The sequence below is a fragment of the Eutrigla gurnardus genome, assembly GCF_963514095.1.
Source record: "Eutrigla gurnardus genome assembly, chromosome: 18".
Lineage (NCBI taxonomy): Eukaryota > Metazoa > Chordata > Actinopteri > Perciformes > Triglidae > Eutrigla > Eutrigla gurnardus.
Genome location: NC_139929.1, coordinates 5,751,873 through 5,775,483, shown reverse-complemented (window position 1 = coordinate 5,775,483; position 23,611 = coordinate 5,751,873). Strand labels below are relative to the sequence as shown.

At 44.1% G+C, this 23,611-nt stretch overlaps 3 protein-coding genes across 3 annotated transcripts; 2 read left to right on the top strand and 1 right to left on the bottom strand.

Moving 5' to 3' along the window:
• Positions 1-22: 22 nt before the first annotated feature.
• hacd1 (3-hydroxyacyl-CoA dehydratase 1) lies at positions 23-6,226 on the bottom strand. The gene is made up of 7 exons (XM_084033596.1): positions 6,044-6,226; positions 3,923-4,040; positions 3,820-3,838; positions 3,616-3,704; positions 3,125-3,246; positions 831-1,009; positions 23-674 (listed from the first exon to the last, which is right to left on the bottom strand). The coding sequence occupies exons 1-7, from the start codon at positions 6,160-6,162 to the stop codon at positions 592-594; spliced, it is 729 nt and encodes a 242-aa protein (XP_083889722.1). The 5' UTR covers positions 6,163-6,226; the 3' UTR covers positions 23-591.
• Positions 6,227-7,800: 1,574 nt separating this feature from the next.
• Positions 7,801-10,450, top strand: LOC311028587 (transmembrane protein 236). Its single transcript, XM_084033252.1, has 5 exons — positions 7,801-7,890; positions 7,921-8,201; positions 8,401-8,473; positions 9,178-9,301; positions 9,728-10,450. Exons 1-5 carry the CDS (start codon positions 7,804-7,806, stop codon positions 10,423-10,425), a joined length of 1,263 nt encoding a protein of 420 aa, XP_083889378.1. The 5' UTR covers positions 7,801-7,803; the 3' UTR covers positions 10,426-10,450.
• A 1,752-nt stretch (positions 10,451-12,202) lies between these two features.
• Positions 12,203-22,749, top strand: mrc1a (mannose receptor, C type 1a). Its single transcript, XM_084033251.1, has 30 exons — positions 12,203-12,373; positions 12,487-12,888; positions 14,061-14,234; positions 14,718-14,873; positions 14,959-15,072; positions 15,213-15,353; positions 15,446-15,628; positions 16,264-16,421; positions 16,494-16,610; positions 16,702-16,817; positions 16,959-17,107; positions 17,280-17,479; positions 17,573-17,688; positions 17,784-17,862; positions 17,963-18,107; positions 18,207-18,245; positions 18,762-18,925; positions 19,070-19,134; positions 19,258-19,358; positions 19,458-19,597; positions 19,772-19,880; positions 19,964-20,133; positions 20,240-20,345; positions 20,474-20,706; positions 20,828-20,993; positions 21,084-21,236; positions 21,323-21,439; positions 21,750-21,908; positions 21,991-22,023; positions 22,117-22,749. The coding sequence occupies exons 1-30, from the start codon at positions 12,304-12,306 to the stop codon at positions 22,350-22,352; spliced, it is 4,311 nt and encodes a 1,436-aa protein (XP_083889377.1). The 5' UTR covers positions 12,203-12,303; the 3' UTR covers positions 22,353-22,749.
• Positions 22,750-23,611: the final 862 nt, after the last annotated feature.

The following is a 23,611-nucleotide window of genomic DNA, read 5'->3' as shown; positions in this document are numbered from 1 at the left end:
CACATACACAAAAGAAGCAGCATATTGTCTAAATGTAGATTTATTGTTGAGGTATGATAGAACTATGAATATTTTCTGTTTTGTTTAAACCTTGTTTCGTACAGCCACACTGTATAAAATCACTGTGGTGGAATACACTTAAAAAAATGACAAAATTGGGTCAGTTTGGGGGGGATAAAGTTTGGAGAACAATCTTACTCTTACAATCCATGTTCACTTTCACATTTAATCCCCGGAAGCCTTTCGTTTACCTTTTTATCTCCTTCAGGTGTGACTCGGCTGTGGCTCATGTTTGTCAGTGCAGGAAGGCGAATACAGGACTCAGTGTCAGGCTTCTGTCTGAAGCGCCAGCAACACTGGGACTGTAAACATGCTTTTAAATATTACCGTTCAGATAAGAATTCATCCTGTAAAGACTTCAGGATTATTGCTCAGTACTGGGTTTTTTTCTTCCTGCTCGTCATCTGCGCAGCTCTTTCCGGTCCCGTGTGATGAAGAATGTAACGGTGCTAATAGATGAGGTGGAGATGGGTGGGGGGGGAGGGAGGGGGGCAGGTTGGCTCAAACGAAGGCGTGAGGTTGGTGGCTTGTCTACTCGTCCTTCTCCACGATGACCTCCCCGTGAAGCACCCTCCTCCTCTGACGCAGCATGTGGAAGAAGAGCTGAGGAAACACTGGGCACAAACAGGCAAAGGTAATGATTCATCCTGTTGTGACATATTTATTTCACTTTTAATTATCAAATTCACATTTTGGGTTCTTAAATTGAAAAAAACACACACACAATACATGAAATATACAGCAGCGTGGAAATAAAAAGTGCTCCTTACGTGGGATGTAGGACAACATGAAGATGATGAGGCAGTAGTAGTAGTCGAAGGACACGTTGTACTTGTTGGGGAGCCTCATGGAGAACATCCCGGACCGGCGTACGAAGGGCAGAGCAGCATAAATGGTCAGCAGTTCCCCGATGACTCCCAGGGGGTACAAGACGATGAAGAGGTTGTATCTGGGAGGGAAGAGAGTCATTGATTAGATGTTTACAAATGCAGCCGTCAAAAGGCGAGTTCAACAAACAATGCATGCTCCCTGAAATCTTCTTCACACGTCTTCTTCACACATGCACAATATGCAGAAGCAACCATTCATTCATTGGGGATTCAACCGTCAAGGACACACCGTTCCTGTCATGATCTTGGGTTTTGTTAGTTTGCTTTCCCCTCTTACTTTGTAGTTTTTGTCTCGTATCGATGACTTCCTGTTTAGTACTTCCTGATCGCTGCCCTCGTGTGTCTCACCTGTGCCATCGTCTCCCTGCCTCCTGCTGTGATTGGTCCTGTCAGCCCGGTTTGTTCAGGTGTGTCTCGTTCCCCAATCAGTCCCGGTGTATAAAGTCTGTGCGTTTGCTCTGTTCTCTTGTTTGTTCCATGTTTTTGGTTTGCCATGTCCTTGTGGTCCAGCCTGTATTCCCCCTATCTTGTGTTCCTGTGTTTTGGAGGATTAATTAATGGATCCTTTTTCATTTCGTTGCCAGTTTTGGACCGTGTTGCAGTAAGTTTATTTTCCTCATTCGTCTTGTTGCTCCAGTCTGCATTTGGGTCCAACTTCTGATGTAAGTAGATGATCTTTTTTTCTAAGAGGTAGAACAAGTAATCCATACATTTGACGTTCAAGACTTAGAAGTTGGCGGCCAAAAAACCGCTGACAAGTCAGGAAGCTACAGAAATCCACATCCATATTTGCTCATAATTGATTTTTCTTGGGTTTAAATCCAGAAAACTGAAGAAACGAAAGCCGTTCCATCATATGGAGAGCTGAGAAAAAACAAGTTAAATAGGATTTCATCCAACTTCCTAATGTCTATATTTAACTCCTGTTGTTTTAAGTGTATTGTTGCCTTTTGGGGCAAGAAGGATCTCCAGCAGGGATGATGGTCAAGCAGATGTTGTAGCAGGATCGGGTTGTGGTCGCCATAACGACAGAATGATGAAATACTTCCAAAAGTCTATCGTTAACTATTCAGCAACTATTCTTTTTGAACAAGTCAGTGAGTCCCACATCAAAAATAGGGCCTCACATTAATCATAAAATCATCTGCTTGAAAAACAGAGCTGCTCTTTCATTCACAAGCTGTCTTCTTGGCCTTCTGCTACAACTGGCTGCCACTTCACATGTGTGGCATGGCCTCCCTCCCTTTGTAGTCCGATATATGCCATGACTCGGGGCTTTGGAGATCCTGCATTTACAGCGAAGGCTCGGGGGAGCGTCTCGGCGGATGTGAGAGAAATGTTGGGCGAACATTCCATGACCAAAACAGATGGTCTTAAAAACATGAGCAGCTGAACTTGAGCCCCCCTCCGGAGGCCTGGCGGCTCCTCCGTGCTTAAAGAAAGCCGTGAAGGGTCGGTGGAGGGGGGGGGCAGGGTTGGAGACTGGCACCCAATACACGGGGAACCAAAACCCAAAACGACTGGCACAAAACGGATCACACCGCGGGAGGAAAATCAAAAATCTCTGAACAATGTGTCACCTTGTAGCGACGGCTTTGTAAACGTCACCCTCCTGAAGCGAGAGCGCCTCTCTCTTGGCTGTGAGACGTCGAGCCTGTGTGTTGGACGGCTATCAATGTGTACAGCTGACGTTCCACCCGTCGACTCCCATTTCAGCCGAGCTACTGTAGCAGGGAGAGTGCAACGTCACGAGTGCTGCTCGTACAGTAGTAGACGGGCGTTATGTCACTCTCCATTGCCATCATATTTCAGTTTTATGTGCACACTAATTGTTTTCCCTGTTTGTTGTCAAATATTTTTTTTTACTTATTTGTAAAACATCTACATAAACCCAGATTATGAAATGAAATTACGCATCTTCTGTCTTTTCTGGATCATCAGAGCACAATATTAGCAGTTAGTTCACCCACAATTGACGAGAGCGGCTAATGAGGTGCTAATCAACACACACACATGCTTGAGCCAGGCAACACACACACATGGCTGCACTACTTCCTGACGTAAAGCCAAAGCATGCCAGAGGTGGAATCGCCAGACACACTAATGACAATCCAAGCTCATCGCCATGGCAGGGGAGGGGTAGGGGACGGGGGGAGGTGTAACGGCTTCTCCACCTGGCCCACTTGATGAAGTACGGCAGGTGGTGGAGCAGGTTGAATGTGTAGTAGGAATATCTGGTAATCTCTGTCATCGTCCACACCACCAGGAATAGGATGACGCTCTCTTCGTTCTGGATCTTCGTTTGAGGCGCGGAGCGATACGAGGGCACAGAGGGGAAGAGAGAGAGAGAAACGTTGTTGACACGAGTCACAGCTGACGAGTGCAAATGTCCGGGAGCAACGATGGGAAATACAGAACAAATATGGCTATAATGAAGCACAGAGAAGAAGCCCAGTTTGATTAGATTAGTCCCAGGAAACCCTACGAGAATCTATCTTCATACCTTACACAATGTGGTTAATACTGTGTGTGCATCATATATGTAGAGGTGATTATAGATTATATAATATTCCTTATGTATTTTCTCACAAAGCTATTCTCCGCTGGCTCGTACAACTACATAACCCCCCCCCCCCCCAGGAGCAGCAGAGTCTGTGATAATCACCTGTCTGATGCTGTTGGTGATGAACCAAACCATGAAAATCCGTGAACACACTTGCACCCCGGTTACAATCACAGAAGTCCTCACAATCCCTGCAGCAGAAAGAAGGGGAAACAAGTTTACAGCCGCAGCGATGTCGGCACATGGATGCAAACTTGTTGACGTGGCAACGTAAATCATAAGCCGGAAACAAACATCATCACATACCGATGGCGCAATGTCCCACCTGTAAGACGCATGAAGAAGAAAAATCTGTTAAATTTAGAATTTCTAACTGTGACAGAAAACTCGTAAAATCTGAAATTCTTACCTCAACTAACGCAAAGGTCTGGAAAAACTTGAGTGTCCTTGCTATACTCCTGTACAGACCCTTGTGTGTGCCTTTCTGGATGTAGAAGCGCATCATTGCCATGGCCAAAACCAGCCACCTGCAAGCACAACAAACAAATCAGAGTGGCTGCATGAAGGCAGCACTTATACGAGATGGATGTACGAGTGTGTCCAGTTTCCTGGATGCCAGTATTGATTCATGACAAGCTGGTAGAAATCGAAAATCGTGTTATTTAGTGCTGCTCGTACTTCTGCAGTGTATTTTTGCTGACATGGCAAATGCTAATTTATTTGAAATTGAAACCCTGAGCTACTGCAGCTCCTCACAGCTCTGTTACGTGCACTTTTTTCCCCACTTTCTACTGAATAAAGCCTTCGTTTTTGTCAAAAAAATAATCTAAATCACATTCCCACACAATCAATATATTTTTGCTTCGGTTAGGAACCTAAAGAACAGGAGAAAACCAGAGTTTCTCTGCAGTTTTTTTTTCTTTTCTTTTCTCTCACGTTCAAGCATCGACAACACCTGAGGATTTAGATCCTGTGCTTCCTCGTAGTGAAAATCAAGGATTATTAAAGAACTTGTAACTCTGCCTTAACAACGAGATATTTACTGATGACGATAGACTTGATCAAACGTGATGAATGGGATGAACAACTTTGGACACATAAAGCTAACTTGACTCTCCATTAGATTTAAATTATTGTTGTCACGTCTGCTACAAAATAACTCTTGCACAATTTCTATTCGCGTGTTTACAGTCCAACATGTGTGGCTTCTGGAAAACATATCAGCACATTAACACCTTTTCCAAATGGATTCTGTTTATATTTTTTGCACAATTTCAGCTGTTTCACATTTAAAAAATGTCCCGTTACAACAAACACGTCAACAATAGCCAACCCATGTGATGCAAAGGCTCTATATGTGCGAATACAGCTGAACCGCTCTTGAACTCATCTGTAAATATATGCATGAACTCGGACATTTTGCATAAATTCAAACACTGCATCCTGGAAAATAAGAATTTATGAATAATGATGGCTTGTATGACTGGAGAGGTATTGATCCCTGCAGGTTGTGTTCATGTACCTAGAGTTATGTAAAGGATAATGCTTGATCAGGTTAACGTTTACTGTAAATTTGAGGTACTTTTTTTACTTTTTACTTCATACTTCATTAGGCTACAATTCAGAGGGAAATACTGCACTTTTTACTTGTCAGCTCGTAATTTACTTTACAAAGAGCCTATAAGACACAAAGCTGTCTTATAACTTGAACTACCCACCGGTAGTTTAAGTTAGTTGCCTTTTAGTAATGGTAGTTTACATTGAATCCATTACAAAGTAGTTAAAAATGAGCTCTACAACCACAACAGTAAAATCCTGCTTTGACATGAATGCATACTAACAATCAAATATTATACACAATAGTATAATAGTCAGTGAATACCATAACATTTGATATTTTACTACATTTATTTTGAATGCAGGTATTTCTACACTGTACTACTTCATCCACCGCCGCCAGCTGTAGGCAGGTTATTGATCGCCACTGATCAGACAGCTGACTCATAACTGATTGATTCCCCATCTGTTTCGTCCCAACACGTTTCTACACAAACACTCTGTTTGCAATCCACACATGTTACGTTGTTATGAAAGAATGTGCCCATTGAGCACTTCGGTGTCCCGGACCCGAGCTCCAGTGTCAGCAGCGCACTCCGGCTATACTTATCTCCCTGCAACTGTCGGACGCGCGGCGGGCCTCGACGCTGACACCAGCGCGCACTCAGCCCTATTTGGACACGGCGGCAGCGCCAGCCTGTCACTTCAACCAAACACCGTTCATTCATTTTCTCACACGCACGCAAATAGCCGACCTCTTGCATGTCTGCGTATTTTCCTTTAAAACATCAAACGCGTTCAGTCGAGTTTTTTCCCCCGCAACTCTCGCGCGCCGCTAAATGGAGCGCGCCGAACGGGCACTTCGGGAGACGCACAGTCCTATAAACGGCAACACGCGCTAACGGTGTTCTAGGGAGCGGCGAACTTTTCCTTTATTAATAGGCGGCCTCCCGGTGCAACGTAACGCACGTACCCGGCGGTCATGGCGATGTTGTAGAAAGTGAGCCATGCGGTCGCGACGGCGCTCTTCGTCCTCTTCTTGTTGTTGTTTTCCTTCTCCTCAACCGTGCCGTCCTCCTCGCTGGACGCCATGGTACCGGGGGCAGGGTGGGCAAGTCAGGAAGGGAGCTGACAGCTGGGGCCGGGAGGGAGGGGTAGCATCCCTGCTCCCCTCTCTCGCGGGACTAGTGCTGCAACAAGTGCGTGACCTGCCGGTGGCGGGCCGGCAGCGACTCTGAGAAATAAATACATCTGGTAATGTGGCTTATTCAACGTATTAAACGTATTAAATACTAGACATGGGATGATATTTTAAAATGTAATGTCTCGATTATCTTTGCCAAAATAATTGTTATTTATTATCCCAACAATCATTAAAGTATACTTAAAACTCTTAAAATGGCACTAAAACCTACCAATGCCACTTTATATTTAGTTAAGAAACAAATATTTCGTGAACATCCTTTTTTGACATTGTACTGTCAGAATAATTGAGTTATTGTATAATGTAGTCCAATGCGGAAGTGCCCAAAGCTGCAGTTCCTCAATTGGCCACTTGAGGCTGGCTATAAGCGAGCATAGACCCCCATGTTGAAATGTCCAACATGTTTACAGCCTGTAAAAATGATTTATCTCCATAGCTCAAAGCCCCATTTATGACTGTATGGGTGTGTTTGTTTGGGTGTGATTGAGTTCAAATATTAAATCAAGATGGGTCTATGAAACAATCTTCCTACAGAACTGCTGAGTCCACTTTTAAATAATGGCATTGCACCTAAAACATCTCCTTCTTACAAAAAAACTATCAAATCAATCCAGTCTTTGTCTTCTCTGTGCAGTTTCATCCACATCTACACACAAAGTGCCTGCAAGAAGTGCCTTAAAGTTGCGTTCATACCAGTGGCCATCAGGGGGCGACATCGCTACAAAACAAAGTCTGATTGTACAGAAGTCTATGAGAAATGACCTTAATTCTATCTTGATTTATAACCTCTGAACATTGTAAACATTAGTTTATCGTCTCAATGACTAGTTTCAAATATAGTGCTGATTACCTGATCCTTGATCAGTTGTGTGAGGTCAGCAAAGGACATTTTAATGGCATGAAATGTAGTGTTTGGATACATTTTTAACAAAAAAAATATCATCTTTTCTCATTTTTAACTTCTTATTCTCATTCATACACCCAGATTTGTTGAATTTTGTAAAGAAGTGTTTTTCAAACCATTGGCATGTTTCTAGTATTTGTCACAGCTTCTCATATTTTACATCTATCCTCCATGTTGCCACTAGATGGCGATGTATAAACATGAGAAGAGCCACAAGTGCCTTCGATGTTGCTTTCACTGTGGGTGTTATCAAGCCTGCCACTTACGTTTGCTGGTTTTTGGAGAATGTTCAGGTAGAATACAGGGTACAACTAATGTCGAGGTACATGTGTTTCAGATACTCAGAAGAGTGTAGCTCATCTATCACATTGGCTGGTGGATAAAAGAGGATTTTAGCTTCAAAAGCACTGCTTGAAGTTATGTTTTCAAGACAAAATCAGTCCACTGAGATGTCTTAAAACATGCACGTCTTTCAGGGTGCAGAGTTAGACAACCTTTTGTTTTTCCCCCTGCATATAAAGAGAGTAAAGGGCCGGTCACATCGCCGTGACACCGAGGCCACACAATAGCTAGTGCAGTGTAAGCAGTTGGGTGTGCAGAGAGCCAGGGCTGTGGTGTGTGGAAAATGCTAGTGGAGGCAGACAATGCCCTGGTCCGAGGCCTGACCAGCCCTCAGAGGGACAGGGGTCGCCCCACTGCGACAACAGCCCCCGTCTCCCTCCCTTCTTTTTCCTTTTTTGAGCTCCGCAGCATGGGCTCGGGGAGGACGCTGAAGTTCGCCCTGTGCGAGGTGCTGCAGTTTGCAGGCCTGTGCGTGCCACTCTTCATCGTCATGCAGCGGTTCGCCGTCATCGTCGCCAAGGTCAAAGCGTCGGCGCAGCCGGCCGGAGACGGCAGCACGGCCTACTGGTTGATCGTGGCCTCCTCCATCGCCTACGTCACCTCCGCCGCCCTGCTGGTCTGGGTGCCCATGAAGTACATGGTCTTCATAAAGAAGAAGTGGGTCATCGGGAGGAAGAAGTGGTGAGTCCTGATGTGAGGAGCCTCAGGGGTTCTTAGCAGCTGGGAGCGGCGGCGCAGCACGGACTGACCACCAGACCAGCTGCGTTGTCTGTGGCTGGTTTGGACTGCACTAGGCTGGTGAATACCATGAGGTAGCAAGTCCCGCAGCTGCCTTTGTGTTCCTTCCTCACTTCTTTCCCTTCCTTTGTCTTTGTACCAGGAGGCCTGTGGCCCTCGTATATGTGATCCTGTCCACATTACCCTGCTTTGCCTTTCTCATCGCCAGCTCCGAGGTACAACGTCCAGTGTTTGTTTCGTACGTTTGCATCGGGTTATCTGTGCTTATGACCTTTGACCCCATGTGTTGCCATATTCATAACAAGAGGCAGTCTGTAATTGTAGATCCTTTTGTAGTTATTTTGCGTTTATTAGCCGATTAGCCACACACGAGGGACCTAAAATGATGTGGGTGAGTGGAGTCGCAGTGTGAGGCATCTCTGTGTGGAATAAAGGTGATGATTAGGGGGGAATCTTCTGGCTCACGGGGGATGAATATGGATAAGGAGCTACTGATAAGCAGCTTGGTTCCTCTTCCTGGCCAAGCTGCCCCTGTCAAATCATCTGTCCATGAGGCACATTTTCACTTCCTCGCTGGCTGCAGCCCAGGGCCCTATATGCTGTTTTTATGTGGCCCTTTCTAGAGCTGACCTTTGTGGCCCTTGCTTATCTGGTGTCTTTTACATAAGAGCCATAAATTCTGCTAAGATGACCAGCTTTGTCTGCTTTGTTCTGCGTCCTGTTAGCATGAAGTCCTGACTCAGGCAAATACCGAGTGATTTACCCAAAGCTAGAGGAGCTCAGGGGGTGTAGACCTAAATGCTTGGTGCAAAGCTCCTTTACCGTCGAGGTAAACCGATGCTTTTTCAGTCGGTGGGAAGTGTTGTAAATAATGCGATTTAAATTGTTTGAACTGACGATGTTCTGGCTGTTTGCCCAGGTTCAGATAAATAACAGCGTGGAGCACGATGTGTTCACGGAGCTCCCCGTGTCACTAGTCCTGTTCTCTCTCATCTGTATCGACGTTGTGGAGAGGATGCGCCACTGCAGACTGACCGGCCAGGGTGAGCACTGCTCTCTGAACACGTTACACAAACCCCCCCCCCTCACCGAGGGCTTTAGATCCTGAACTTTCCCCAGCCAACTTCTATAGTGATAACCTGCCCCCCCCCCCCCCCGGGTTTAACATCACAGGAGCGTCGAGGCAACAAACGCAGCTCTTTGTACAATTTATCTGGAAACAATTTGAACTTCTTGTTAAGACATACTAGTCTCATGAACTTTTGGCTCCAGCAGATCAATGGTCATAAGATCTGTTGGTGGTATCTTGTGTCTATTTTACTAATTCCTCGTGATTTGGCCAAACAATATTCACTATAAAATCACGACCAAACATCAGGATTCCTTTCATGCTTGATTCATTTCTAAAGACCACTCACTACTTTCAGATCTGGCTTTGTTCTGTGTGATCTTTGCGTTTCTGTCCCCAGCTAACGAGGCAGAGAGAGACGCCGACATCCCCTCCACTGTCCTCACACACGTGGAACAGGTAACGCCGGTGGCGCCTCTCCCTCCAGCTGTGCCGGGGCCAGCTGTGCCCGGGCAAGCGGGGCCGACTCCTATGCCCCCGGGGGCAAGCCAGCACAACGACAGGAATCAGAACGGAGCCGGGGCTCGGCCGGAGACCAACGGCACGGTCCCGGGGATACCAGGCAATTCTGGGAGACCGTTCAGCATCTCCGGGTTGAGCTCGAGGTCGGCGAGCACCACGGCGTACCGCATGTCTCCGTACGCCTACACGGGCCCACTGAGGTTCCTGTGCGCCAGCGACGCCAGAGCCGACGTGTTTGTGGACAGCTTTATGTTCTGGATGGACACGGTGGAGATGGTGAGGGTGGCAGGGCACCCCCTTGTCTACTACTCGGGCTGGGTGTTCCCCATCTACATCTTCAGCTACCTGTCCTGCCTGCGTGTGGTGGTCATGCCCCACAGCCCCCTGCTCTCCTCCCTCGGAGTGGCGTTGCAGGACTTTCCCTTCTTCTTCGTGCGCGTCGGCCTCATCGCCTTCTTCGGCTTCGTCACGCCGCTCCTCTACCTGATGAAGAACCTGTTGGTCTGCCTGGCCTTTGTCTACTTCAACTTCATGACCAGGCTGAGGGTCTTCAACACGGAGAGGATGTTCTTTTGAAGCCAGCAGAAGACATTCAGAGATGTAGGAGCAATGCGTTGGTACAAACAGGAAGTGGAGGATGCTGGGATTCGGGAGGCGGTTGCATCAGAACTTTAGGCACAAAGCGCAGTTTAATGGGTTCAAGAATCGCTGCAAACAAACCAAAGTATGAATTTGCGACAGAAGATAATATATCTTCTTTCACAGGCCAAAAGGGAGCTCGAGGGCAATGTTCCCCATAAAGGACATAACGCGTCAAATGTTGTGTTTTGTAATACTTTTATGTTCAAACATACTTTTCTACCCCCCTCACCAAGCATGGCACTTTGGGAATGTAGCCTGTTACGTCATTTGAGATTTTATATCCATTTTTTTTTTCTATCATCATTAAGTGCAGTGAATATGTAAAAGCATAAATCCATGTTGTTTATATTAGGTTTTTCTTTGCTAAGTTGCATTCACAAAAGGAAAACAAAAGTGTGAGTTTGTAACATTGATACATATATTTTGGTAAGATTAATAAAGAAAATCATTCAAAAATATGTTTTTGAGTTTCAATAGTGTGATTCATCATGTACGCAGGATGTTTTTGACCTTCATTTCGAAACCTTTTACAGTGGAATTTATTAAATTCACTCCCCATGAGAACAGTTTTCCAGAAAAACATTCTCTTCATGTTTTATTCTTATTAGCATTAACTTGTTCTACTGCCTCCAAGTGGACAAAACATATAAATCAATGCAACTTTACATTTGGAGTTCTATCCGATCCCATTCTGATGACTAAAATAACAAACCGGACAAAAATATGACTCCATAATGAATGCATTAATTAGACATATCTGCAATTGTTTGTTCTGCTTTCAAAGAATGTTTAATTTACATAATAAGTGAGCTCGAAAGCACGTAGACGGAACATTTAGAGAACATTTAGCTAAGGCTGCATAACTTGCTTTTTGGATTTACATTGCATTTGAAATGTCGGTAGGTTGCAGTCAACATATGCTCATAAAAATATACTGCACAAAGCTTTGTTTAATTCAGCATTGTGTATATAATGTGTAGGTATTCCACATGTACTGGTCTGCATCACAGTTGTCTGCACCAACGTAAGCATCCCTGCAGACAGTGTGAGACTAAAGTGGTCAGATCTCCACTCACTTCCCCCAATAGGAAGCAGGATTTCCTCCTGTCCCCTCTTTCTACTGACTTGTATCATCGCTGCACTCCTCACCCGAAGCCCTCGCGGACCTCCCGGGGACTACTATCCCACGAAAAAAAAAAAAACCTTGCGTCAGCAAAGTGCTGCAAACCTCATTTAAACCTTGTTTACTCTTGCACAACTAGCAGACTCGTGATCAGATGTGAATCTTCTGACTTCTGAAACGTCTTCAAGGCACATCTGCACCCTGGCACATATTTAGCACAGTCTGTAGGGCTATTTATAATAGATTAAAATAAAACTCAGATAAAAGCAAAGTAATGAAAGCCTGCCTCGATAAATTAATTCCCAAAATCCATCACCCAGTTCCACTGTTTATTAAAAATAGACTGTCTCACTCTGACACCATGAATTGTCCCGGAGCTATCATTGGTGATTTTCAGCAGTTGAGCAGTGAGATGAGATTGCCTGTTTTACCACTTCCTGCCTTCCTCTCCTCTGACAAAAAAAAAAAAGAAAGTCTGGAAGCTCATGGAAATTGCTGTTTGACCAGCCTTTGCTGCCCATGTGACAGGATACCCATCAGTGATATTAAGGCAGGAAAGACCCACGTCCCCGTGCCATTGTTGCTCATTGTCACACACACCTTAGCCCACACCAGGACACTCCTCTCATGACTGGGAAACACCACTTCAACCTCATCCACCACTGAGCGCACCCTCCACCCTGAGGATAATGTTACCCTGTTCAAATCTTGCTGTGGTCTTCTGTCTAATGCAAATCCTCTGCATTACTGCCAACGTGGGTACGTAACCCCCCCGACACCTCTTCTGTGTATTAAACTTGGCTGTGAGTGATATTTAGAAGAGCAATGGCATTGTAAACTCATTCGTTGAAGCTGTTCTGTTTCTGCTCCAGACGACGGCTCCTTCCTGATCTTCAACAAGGCACACAACAAGTGCGTAAGAGTGAAGAATGCCACCTCGTTGACGGTGGCCCCCTGCGATCCTCATGCCAAAGAGCAGCAGTTTCGCTGGGTCTCCGAATCGCGCATCCTCAGCGTGTCCCTCAAGCTCTGTCTGGGGGCCGCAGAGATTAAAGACTGGGTGAAGGTGCTCCTCTTCGAATGCGATGAGAGCAGTGAGCTCCAACATTGGGAGTGCAAGAATGAAACCCTCTTTGGCCTTAAAAACCAGGAGCTGCACTTAAACTGGGGCAACCGCCAGGAGAGGAGCATGATGATCTATAAAGGCAGCGGGGAGTGGAGTCGCTGGAGGATATTCGGCACCCTGAGTGACCTCTGTTCAAAGGGGTATCAAGGTAGGAATTGTAGGAATACAGTCGATTTTGTTCTGTATTCTGTAGAATCTAATCTTTACAAAGGTAAACGTCCTGTTAAAGTATTTGTTGTCCAGAATATTCCCATGCTAGAGACTGTCAAGAAAAGCAATAATATATTCAACAAAATCTGGCATGTATAGACCAAGTGACCTATGACTGCAGATTAAATGTATTTTAACATGTAAAGAAGGGTCTGTTCAAGTAATGACAGAATACCTAAATGCACTGTTGCCCATAAAGTTGGAATATTTTGTTTTCAGACCCAATTTATTCCTATTTAATTGCATCACTTATCACTCTTGACCAGGTGCACTGATTACATTATGTGTCCCAATTAATCAGGTGAAATCAATTAATGCATAACATTTGTTTGGCGCTATAAAAGACGAGAAATTTGCAAATGATTCCAACTTTATGGGCGACCCTGCATATTCAAAGTTGATAATTGATCTGAGTATGAATTTTCTATTTGGCTTGTAATAACTTTTATTCGGTACAAAAAAGACCTGATAATCAGATCAGACCGCAATTTACTAAAAGCAGGTTGTGGTCCTTATGCATATTTTGCCATGAAGTAAAGGCATCATAAGAAGTACAGCCTTTAATAACGCTTTTAACCACAAAACACAGAACTTAGGAGTGAGTGTTTCAGGGCGAATACACATTAAAAGAGTATTTGAGCACATTATAATATCCAGGTTTGTCCAGAATTCCATAATCGGCAATGTGACACAAATCTAAAGCATGTTTGATCCAAAGGGGACTACACAGGACTTCTGGGGGCAGCAACGAGATCCCGCAAAATCATCACTGATGGCAATCTAACAAATCTGCTGACAGCAGAGCGCCAAAAGCTGTAATATAGGAATACGGGCGGCCAAAATCAAATGCATGTTACTGATGAGAAATGCATGTTAAATGGAAGCCATTATGTGGACTACCCCTCCTGTTCTGCTTCACCTCATCTACACTTATTGTGGAAGAACTTGAGCTATGACCTCAATGCCAACCAAACACCTCTGGAAGTGGAGGTGCGAGCCAGTCCCCCTCGCCCAATATCAGCGTTAATGCTCCCGTGGAAAAGCATGCATGTTTTATTTCTCTCAGCCAATGTTGGAGTATCCTTAACGTCACGATCCCTGTCTCCTCAGAGTTTTTCACAATAGGGGGCAATGCCTTCGGAGCCTCCTGTCAGTTCCCATTTAAGTTCGGGGGGAATTGGTATGCTGAATGCACAAAGGATGGCCGCTCAGATGGACAGCTGTGGTGTGCAACAGAGAGAGATTACGATACAGTGAAGAAGTGGGGCTTTTGTCCCACCGAAGGTAAGAAACATCTAGAATGAGTCCTACAGAGAGGCTGCGTTGCACGCTTTTAGGAGGAATTCCGTTAATCCAGCGCTGCAGAATTATCTTGTTTGTCTGTAACTTCTCTATCACTGAAAAGGTCAATGCTGACAGGTCTGGTTTCTGACCCATCCTCTCCCTCAGCAGAACAGCGCTAGCACTTCCTTTCATGAGTTGTCAACAGCACTGTCCTTGTTTTCCTCCTCTCACAGGCACGTCTTTCCCCTGCCACTGCTCTAAAAACTGGGGCAGGAAAAGGGCAGAAAAAGAAAGCAAGCTATTGTTCTTTTCTGAAACACAACACAGTCCAGTCCACAGTTCAGACAGGGGCTTCAAAGATATTTCTCTGTACTTTTTTTCACTTTTGAGACCTTAGAATCCATTCAGGTTACCGGGTCAACACTTTTACTTCGTGAAGTGAATCCTTTCCCTCGGTTTGATCATTTGTTTCCCATAATGCAGCATCCTCCGGTTGGGACACTGACCCGGTCACGGGTGTTCAGTATCAGAGGAACGCACAGGCGGTATTGACCTGGTATCAGGCCAGGAAGAGCTGCCAGCAGCAGGGAGCCGACCTCCTCAGCATCGTAGAGCTACACGAGCAGTCTTACATCTCAGGTGCGGTCAGCCTGGTCTGTTACCCATAATGCAATGTTGTGTTGTCGCACTTTTGTATAACGGAATAATTTATGGGTTGACACAGGGCTGACAGATATTTTGGGAACATCTCTGTGGATTGGACTGAACACTTTGGATTTTCAGAGTGGATGGCAGTGGAGCAATGGAAACCCGTTCAGATATTTAAACTGGGCTCCAGGTGAGTGAAGACATAGTTTCCCTATTTGTCAGCACGATAACAGTAAGCTTCTTAAATGATTGCATATTCACAGTTACAAATGCTCTTGTGAATTTGATATTATTTGACATTAAAAACACGCGGACCGATGTTTCCGATAGGTCACCCGTCGTCAGAGCCCGGCCTCACCTGTGCGACCATGAACGCTGCTAAAGCCTCAAAATGGGAGAGCAGCGCCTGCACCAAAAAACTTGGCTACATTTGTCGCAAAGGCAGCCCTATCAGTCTGCCTCCACCACCGGGTAAAATCCTATTATTCCCAATGGTCTGGCGTATAATCGGAGCGAGTCTTCGTAGTACAAACCGAATGTGCTCTTTTGGTCTCCATCCGCAGACAAAAACCAGCCCAGCTTCTGCCCCGCTCACTGGGTTCCATACGCAGGTAACTGTTACTACCTGCAGAGGAATAAAAAGATGTGGAAGGAGGCTTTGACTGCGTGCCGCACAGAGGGAGGAGATCTGGCCAGCATACACAGTATAGAAGAGCAGAGCTTCATAATATCTCAGTCTGGATACCGTAAGTGTGCCACAAGTGATTTGTTGGGTTTCACAGCAATCATCTACAGTATGCTAAAAGTAATGCTTATGAGCCAGGCTAGCTGTTTCCCTTTGTTTCCAGTCTTTGTGCTAAGCTAAGCTAATTGGCTGCTGGCTGCAGCTTAATGTTTAGTGTACAGAAATGAGAGTGGCATCAATCCTGTTATCTAACTCTCAACAAGGAGACTATACAACTATCAAAGGAGCAGTGTGTATGATTTATTGGCAGAAATTTAATATCATATTTGTAATATTTCTTTTCATTCGTGTATTTTCACCTGAAATAAAACAATTGGTGTATTTTTGTTACCTTGGAACGGTACGTAGCGGGTCCTCATGACAGAGCACGAAATGTTGACCCACTTTGTTTCCACAGTAGCCCATGACAGACAACGTAAACAATTTCACAATTTGATGTTACCTGAGGGACACTGTAGGTCTCCGATATCTCTCTTGCTTGGAAAGGGACGGGTAAATGTAGATGGCTGCAGTTTGCAAGCTCACCACAAGATGCCACAAAAGCCTGCACATTGCTCCTTTAATCTAAAGAGCTGAAGAAGAAATCAATATGACAAAGTGCACATTAACATCTACATGTGCGTTTCAAACCCTCAGTGCCGACAGACGTGCTCTGGATTGGCTTGAATGATCAGAGGAACCAGATGCTTTTCCAATGGTCAGATCACTCCCAAGTTAGCTTCACCCTGTGGCAGAGTGACGAGCCGTCACATGCCACCAACCTCCAGGAGGACTGTGTTCTCATCAGAGGAAAGGTAACAAAGGCAAAAGGTGATGAATGCAATGATGGTGCGAGTGGTCTAATCTGCTGAATGTGGCCCGTACAGGACGGGAGGTGGGCCGACTACATGTGTGAGACTCCCAATGGATACATCTGCCAGAGGAAGGCCTCCACGAAACCATCTGAAGGCGCCCAAGAAGAAGCCAACCCTGGCTGCAAGCTTGTGAGTAATGTCATTTATTTTAAATGAGTGTAATTATCCAACAAGGAATTCATCAGATGTAGTCTCACTATGTTTTTTTTATCATCTCAAGGGCTCATTCAGATATAATTCTTATTGTTACAACATTGGAGCTGAGAAAAAAACCTTGGATGAGGCAAAGCGGGCATGCTCAGAGGCTGGCGCTCATGTGGTGGACGTGGCTGATCGGTATATTTTCCAACTTAAAATTTTGCCTCTATTGTCTTAAAAATGTCATGAGACATAAAAAGCATTATGCTTTGCGATAAATTCTTTATTTTGGAAAAGTATTGAATTGCTCACCTTTTCTGCTTTGATGGTTTCATGCAGATATGAGAACGCCTTCTTGATCAGTTTGGTGGGTTTGAGACCAGAGAAGTATTTCTGGACAGGGTTAACCAACAAAGATGACGTCAGCACTTTCAGGTGGAGCACCAGGAGAAAAGTCACATTCACTCATTTCAACGTGGACATGCCAGGTACAGCACACCTCTCTTTATCTGTGTATCCGTGCTTTCTAACCGTTTTCATAATGTCTGTTAAGCTGGTTCCATACATACATGTTGATCGGATGGGACAAGTCAAGTCACAATCAAGCAATATAAGTACTTTAAGCTCAGTTTATCGATATTTTTCCCTGTTTCATAAAAGCCAGACACCAAGGATGCGTTGCCATGACAACTGGGATTTTTGCCGGATTATGGGACGTCATCAGCTGCAGTAACAAGGAGAAGTATATCTGTAAGAAAGCAGCAGAGGGTGTACACGTGACAACGGTGCCACCCACCACCCCTTCGCTGAGCTGCGAGTCAGGGTGGAGCCCCGCTGGCAGGAGGAGCGTCTGCTACAAAGTAGGAGGACGAAGTCAACGAATGTGAAATTGGACCGATTTTAAGTACATAAATCTCAACACATTTATTGTTTCTTTTTTACTCGTTAAAAAGATTTTCAAAAAAACACCAGCCTTGAGGAAGAATTGGGGGGAAGCGCGGAGCTTCTGCAAGGCCATTGGCGGGGACCTGATGAGCATACACAGCATGCAGGACCTGAACAACGCCCCGTATGTCAGCTTGACAGCTTGAATATGTCCAAATTCAAATATCTGCTACTCAACCGTTCAAGTAATCACTACTGGTGTTTTCTGCCATTGTAAAGGTTTAGTAAGGCTGATCCAGCCTGGATTGGACTCAGCCTTGGTACCAATTCAGGTTTTGAATGGACCGACAGTTCACCAGTATGTAGCACTACATTGTCGTCACGAAAAATCTTTACTCACTGTCCTCAAACTTTGCCTAATTATGTGCGTTTTCCTTAAAAAAATAACTGTGATCTAGTACGGCTTTGAGAACTGGGCCTTCGGGGAACCAAACAACTACAATGATAACGAACACTGTGCAGAAGTCCGAATTCACTACGGGCGGAATTGGAATGATCGACACTGTGAGGTCTACAATGACTGGATCTGCCAGATACCCAAAGGTAACGCTGAGCGACTTAATCACAGAGCTGAAGTGTACACTTGCTGAAAAAGGAAAACTTTGCCCTGCTGTACAGAAGTCATGGTTCTTGTACTTTCAGGTGTGACTCCCAAACCTGAGCCGATCATCGTTGAAACAGGTATGTTTCAGCAGTGGCCTCTCCCGAAAACAGCCCCAGCTTAATTAAACCTTCATTTATTCAATTGATTTACTAATTATCTTGTTAGTCATGCTAGCAGCTTTAGTGAGTGTCCTTCCACCATTTTGGTCCAGAGTAAATATCTCTGTTAACTATGAGATGAGTTTCCATGGCATTTTGTCCAAACATTCATGGTTCCAGGTGAATAAAACCTCATGACTTTGGTGATATTTTTGGCATTTAGTGGAAAATCTGAATCTAAATCATAACATTAATTTATTGGCTAAACTAATTACATTCCCATCAGCCTCAGCTGTAATTTGTGTTTCATGCTAATCAGAAAACGTAGAACATATTTAACATTATACCTTTTATCAGCATACTAGCATTAGCATTTAGCTCAACGCACCGCTGTGTGTAAGTACTGCCTCAGAGAACTGCTAGCATGGCTGTAGACTCTGGTTTTCCATCAATCCCAAATTTTGTATCTATGGAACATCTTTTTTCCCCCTACAGTATTCAACACCACAGAAGATGGCTGGTTTATATACAACGACACTCATTATTTCATCAACAAAGACGATCTGGACATGGAATCTGCTAGAGCCGTCTGCAAAAAGGGCTTTGGTGATCTTGCGGTCATCACAGGGGAGAGTGAGAGAAAGTTCCTTTGGAAACGGGCAAGAAACTCCAAAGCTTTTTCCCAAAACAACGAAAAATTACAGCATGTTGTATCATCTAAAAAAAATGATCCGAAAACCATGTCTGCACCGATTGTTTTCGATTCAACCATAAAGCAATTTCTCTCCATTATGTTCCAACAGATAGCGAAAGTCAAAAGAGGGCAGTACTACATTGGCATGACTGTGAATTTGGATAAATCATTCAGGTAAATCAAACATGCTATAAAGTATCATGCTCTTTTGTGATGTTTTCAAAGTATAGTCTGAAATTTGATATAAAACCAAATTGCAGATTCTTAGTGATGATGTTTTGTTCCTTCCATTTTCAGCTGGGTGGATGGCAGCCCTGTATCCTACACTGCATGGGAGCGGAATGAGCCCAACTTTGCTAACAATGATGAAAACTGTGTGACCATGTACGCGGGCATGGGTGAGACTAAAACGTCATAGATATAAGCTGGTCCGACCAAATAATTCATTTCTTTTTATTGTTAGTTAATTGTTCTCTGTAAACTCTGCACACATACAGGGTACTGGAATGACATTAACTGTGGTTTGGAGCTGCCTTCTATTTGCAAAAGAAGCAGTAGTTTTACCAATGCAACAATGGCCCCAACCACCATTCCTAAGGGAGGATGTGCACCGGACTGGCTCTCTTTCCAAGGAAAGGTAACGATCTACAAGTGTACAACACAGATTACTCACTGAAACGCTGATCTAGACAAAGGTTTCCTTCCTACCTTCAGGATGTGATTTAAACAGATGCACTTCAAATCTGATCTGGTTACCGATGTGTCCCTTTGCTTGTTATTTTAACACACGGTGCAAATCTTGTTTACACAGTGCTACAGAATAGTTGTGGGATCTGACGTTAAGAGTTGGCAGGATGCCAGGACATACTGCGGAAACCAGGGAGGAAATTTGGTTTCTATCACCAATGAGAGAGAGCAAGGTAGGCGTTTGGTTGCATTGCATTGTGCCGTCAACAAACCACAGTTTTAGGGAGTTAAAGATTTCTTGGGTCTTCCTTTCTAGCATTCCTGACGACGCAAATGGTGAAATACAACGACGACTTCTGGATCGGCATGAATGATATCAACTGGGAGATGCACTTCGTGTGGACGGACGGAAAGGCCATTTCATACACCAACTGGGCAAAAGGGCAACCAGTATCAGTACCTGATAGACATTCATTCACGGAAGAGGTTATTTGTGGCTTCCGTCCAAATTCAATTCTCAATGATGTGATGGGGATCGACTCAAAAAACTGCAAAAATTTCTAACAAATGTACTTTTTCCCCTTCTTGACAGTTGTATGACTGTGTGATCATGGTGGGCAGCAACTCCAAAACAACAGGACTTTGGAAGGTGGAAGACTGTTACATGAAATACGGCTTCATCTGTAAAAGAACCATTGGTGAGTGTAATTATAGCAAAGCCGCGTTATACTGATATAATTCATCGTCAGTTTGCTATTGTGTAAATGTGAAAACGTGAATTTTAAAATGTTGTTTCAGCTGGATGTTTTTGTTGTCATTTACAAAGATTCTCAGATCGTAGTCCCAGCCACAACGGTGCCACCGAAGGCTTTCTACAAACTCGGCAAGGACTCCTACAAACTGGTGGCACAGAAGATGAAATGGGACGAGGCGAGGAGGGAGTGCTTAGCAGACGATGCAGATCTAGCCAGTATCTTGAACCCTGCCACCCAGGCGCACATCACCTTGCAGATTTCCAAGCACAAGGAGCCTGTATGGATCGGCCTCAACAGCAACGTGGTAACGGGCTCTACCTGTTATTGTATACCGCTAATTCCATCAGGATTTCAAATTGAGACCTTTTAGCTCTGTGCCAACGTTCACTAATCCAAGTAATATTTGGGGTTGTTTTTTTTCACAGACTGGTGGTCGGTTTAAGTGGGTTGATAACTGGCTGCTGTTTTATACCAAATGGGGAGCAAATGAGCCTAAAAGCAACTATGGTTGTGTGTATATCGACGTGGACAAAACCTGGAAGACTGCACCATGTACCAATACCTACTATTCCCTTTGCAAGAGGTCACCAGGTCAGACGATCCCTCTGCTAGTTCTCGCACATTATAAACTGCACATAACCAAACATTAAGGTTAGCAATGCAATCTCCTCCCTCTTTCAGACGTAGCACCCACCGAGCCCCCACAACTCCCCGGAGACTGTCCAGAACCAAAGAAACGAAAATCCTGGATACCTTTCAGGGGCCACTGTTATGCTTTCCTCTTGTCAGCTTCGAGTAACTGGGCCCACGCCTCAGTTGAATGTCTGAAAATGGGTACGTTTTGACGAACTTTCAATGATAGGTTATGATTTGTATACATACCGGTATATAAAATCTTGACGTGTGCTGTTGTTGGTCAGGTGCTTCTCTGGTGAGCATTGAGGATCCTCAAGAGAGTCTGTTCATCCATCAGAACCTGGAGCTATTGCAGGACAGGGCCAAGTCCTTCTGGATCGGCCTCTACAAGAGTCATGAAGGTGACCGTGTCTTGCAATACCTTTTTCCTATGTATAAAGAAGTTTAGTGCCGTTCAGATTACATACGACACACAGTACGCTACATTAGCTAATTGTAGCTCATTTCATTCATGTTTTGCACTTGATGATCTGATGAAAAATGTCATTTTTGTCTATCATCTCCAGGGAAACGGGTTAAACATATTTTCTATTGTCCAACAGACAGAATATTTTAGTTGGAGGCATAGCTCTGTGAATTGAATGCGATGAAAATACAAGTGAGTTAAATTTGACCGTGTCTGACTAAAGTAAGAAGCTTCCTTTGTTTCAGATGAGTGGATGTGGATCGACAACAACGTCGTGGACTACGTCAACTGGAAAAAAGGGATGCCAAAGTCAGAATCGTGTGTGGAAATCTCATCTGAGACTGGAGAGTGGAGTACATGCAGCTGCAGCAGATACAGGACTTCCATCTGCAAAATAGCTAAAGGTAAATTTCATTTGCTGCTGTGTTTAATATTTATTTGACCCATCGCTCTCTTACATTGACCATTTATTCTCTCTTTTTTCAGTTATTAAACCTACAGAAAAGCCACCATATGCTGGTAAGTTATTTGACCGAAGATATATATTGAATATGATGGTTCAAACTCCAGTTATGCCACTGTTAATACTTTCTATGCGTTTTGCCTCCTCAGATCCAATCAAAAAAGAAGAAGTCTCTCATGGGTCTGCTGGCATCACTGTTGCTGTAGTGCTAGTTGTAATCGCCATAGTGGGACTCGGTGCCTTCCTCCTCTTCCGCAAACAGATACCCACCCCTGGCTTGGGAGAAAGCGCCTTTGACAACAAGTTATACTTCAACAATCCAATCCGAGCCCTCGTAGACACCAAGGGCCTGGTGGCCAACATAGAGCAGAATGAACAAGCGTAGAAAGATAAGGCTTGCAGCGTGAGAATGAATAATTACGGTTTCATACTTTTTTGTGGATCACTTTGCTGGGTCATAATTATTGTTTTATTATAATTCATCCGAGCACAGGCACTGCACTTAGTAAATTAGGGACAAGGTAATATGAACAATCTATAACCATTTTTACATGATTATGTGATTTGTGAATGTGTGTAGTTTATTTTTTACCGATCAAGATAATCAGGAATGTTTGTAAACCAAACACTAGTTAAAAATCAAGAAAGGTAAAGAGATTTATTTGTGCAATTTGCTTATTATTCTGCATTGGCTGCTCATCAGCCTATTTCTGGTTTACGACATTGTAAATAGATGATCAATAAAACTAATGAAATAAATAAAAATGTATCTTCTGCTTTTTTCTTCCGCTTATTTCTTCTGAAAAAGCTGTATATTTTATCTCAAATTACTGTATTGCCCTTATAAAGCCATTAAAATTCACGCATTGATATCAAATTACCTCTGCCTCCAAAGCTAGAATCATGTTCTAGGTGCACTTGTTGTTCATATCCGGCTTCTTCCAGTTTGTTGCCCGGGTGGAGCTAGCCGGTAATATACGGTTAAGAGAGTCTCATTTCGGCATATAACGACCTCAATAACAAGCACATTCTCGGCACAAGGAACACGTGTTCCCATGGCTGCATCCCATTGGTCAAAAGTTCTCTGGCTGGCTCTGATTGGACTTTCTAACCAGGAAGCAGTGAGATAAACTAGCTCGACACCGAACGTTGGTTTACGATCCACAATTCAATGTAGAGAAGAAGCTTCTGGTCAGAGAACAACTTCATACTGGGAACATGTCCCAGTATGAATATGAGGAGGACGTACTGGGAGAAGTTGAAAATCATTCATTTATGGGGCGACTTGCCGTCAGTACGAGACAAGAATATACGTCAGCGCGAGGTGTACAATTCAGCCAATCGTTGACCTTCTCTATACTTTGGTTCCGCCCTCTGAGCCGTCAATCACAACAGAGCCAAGACTCGAATGCTATGCCTGGGAAAAATAGTGTCTTGAATGCAAAATATGAGCTAGAAGGAGCATTTAAACGACGAGGTGAGTTTTAAATAACCTTGACAAACACGTCCAGTTACATTCTGTAACATTTATTCAATGTGGAGAAAATGTAAACAAACATATGATCTAAAAAAATGTAAGCTAGGTGGCCGATGTCTATGGACAATGACATGTATAGGTATCGTCATTTAATGAGCTCTATTCTT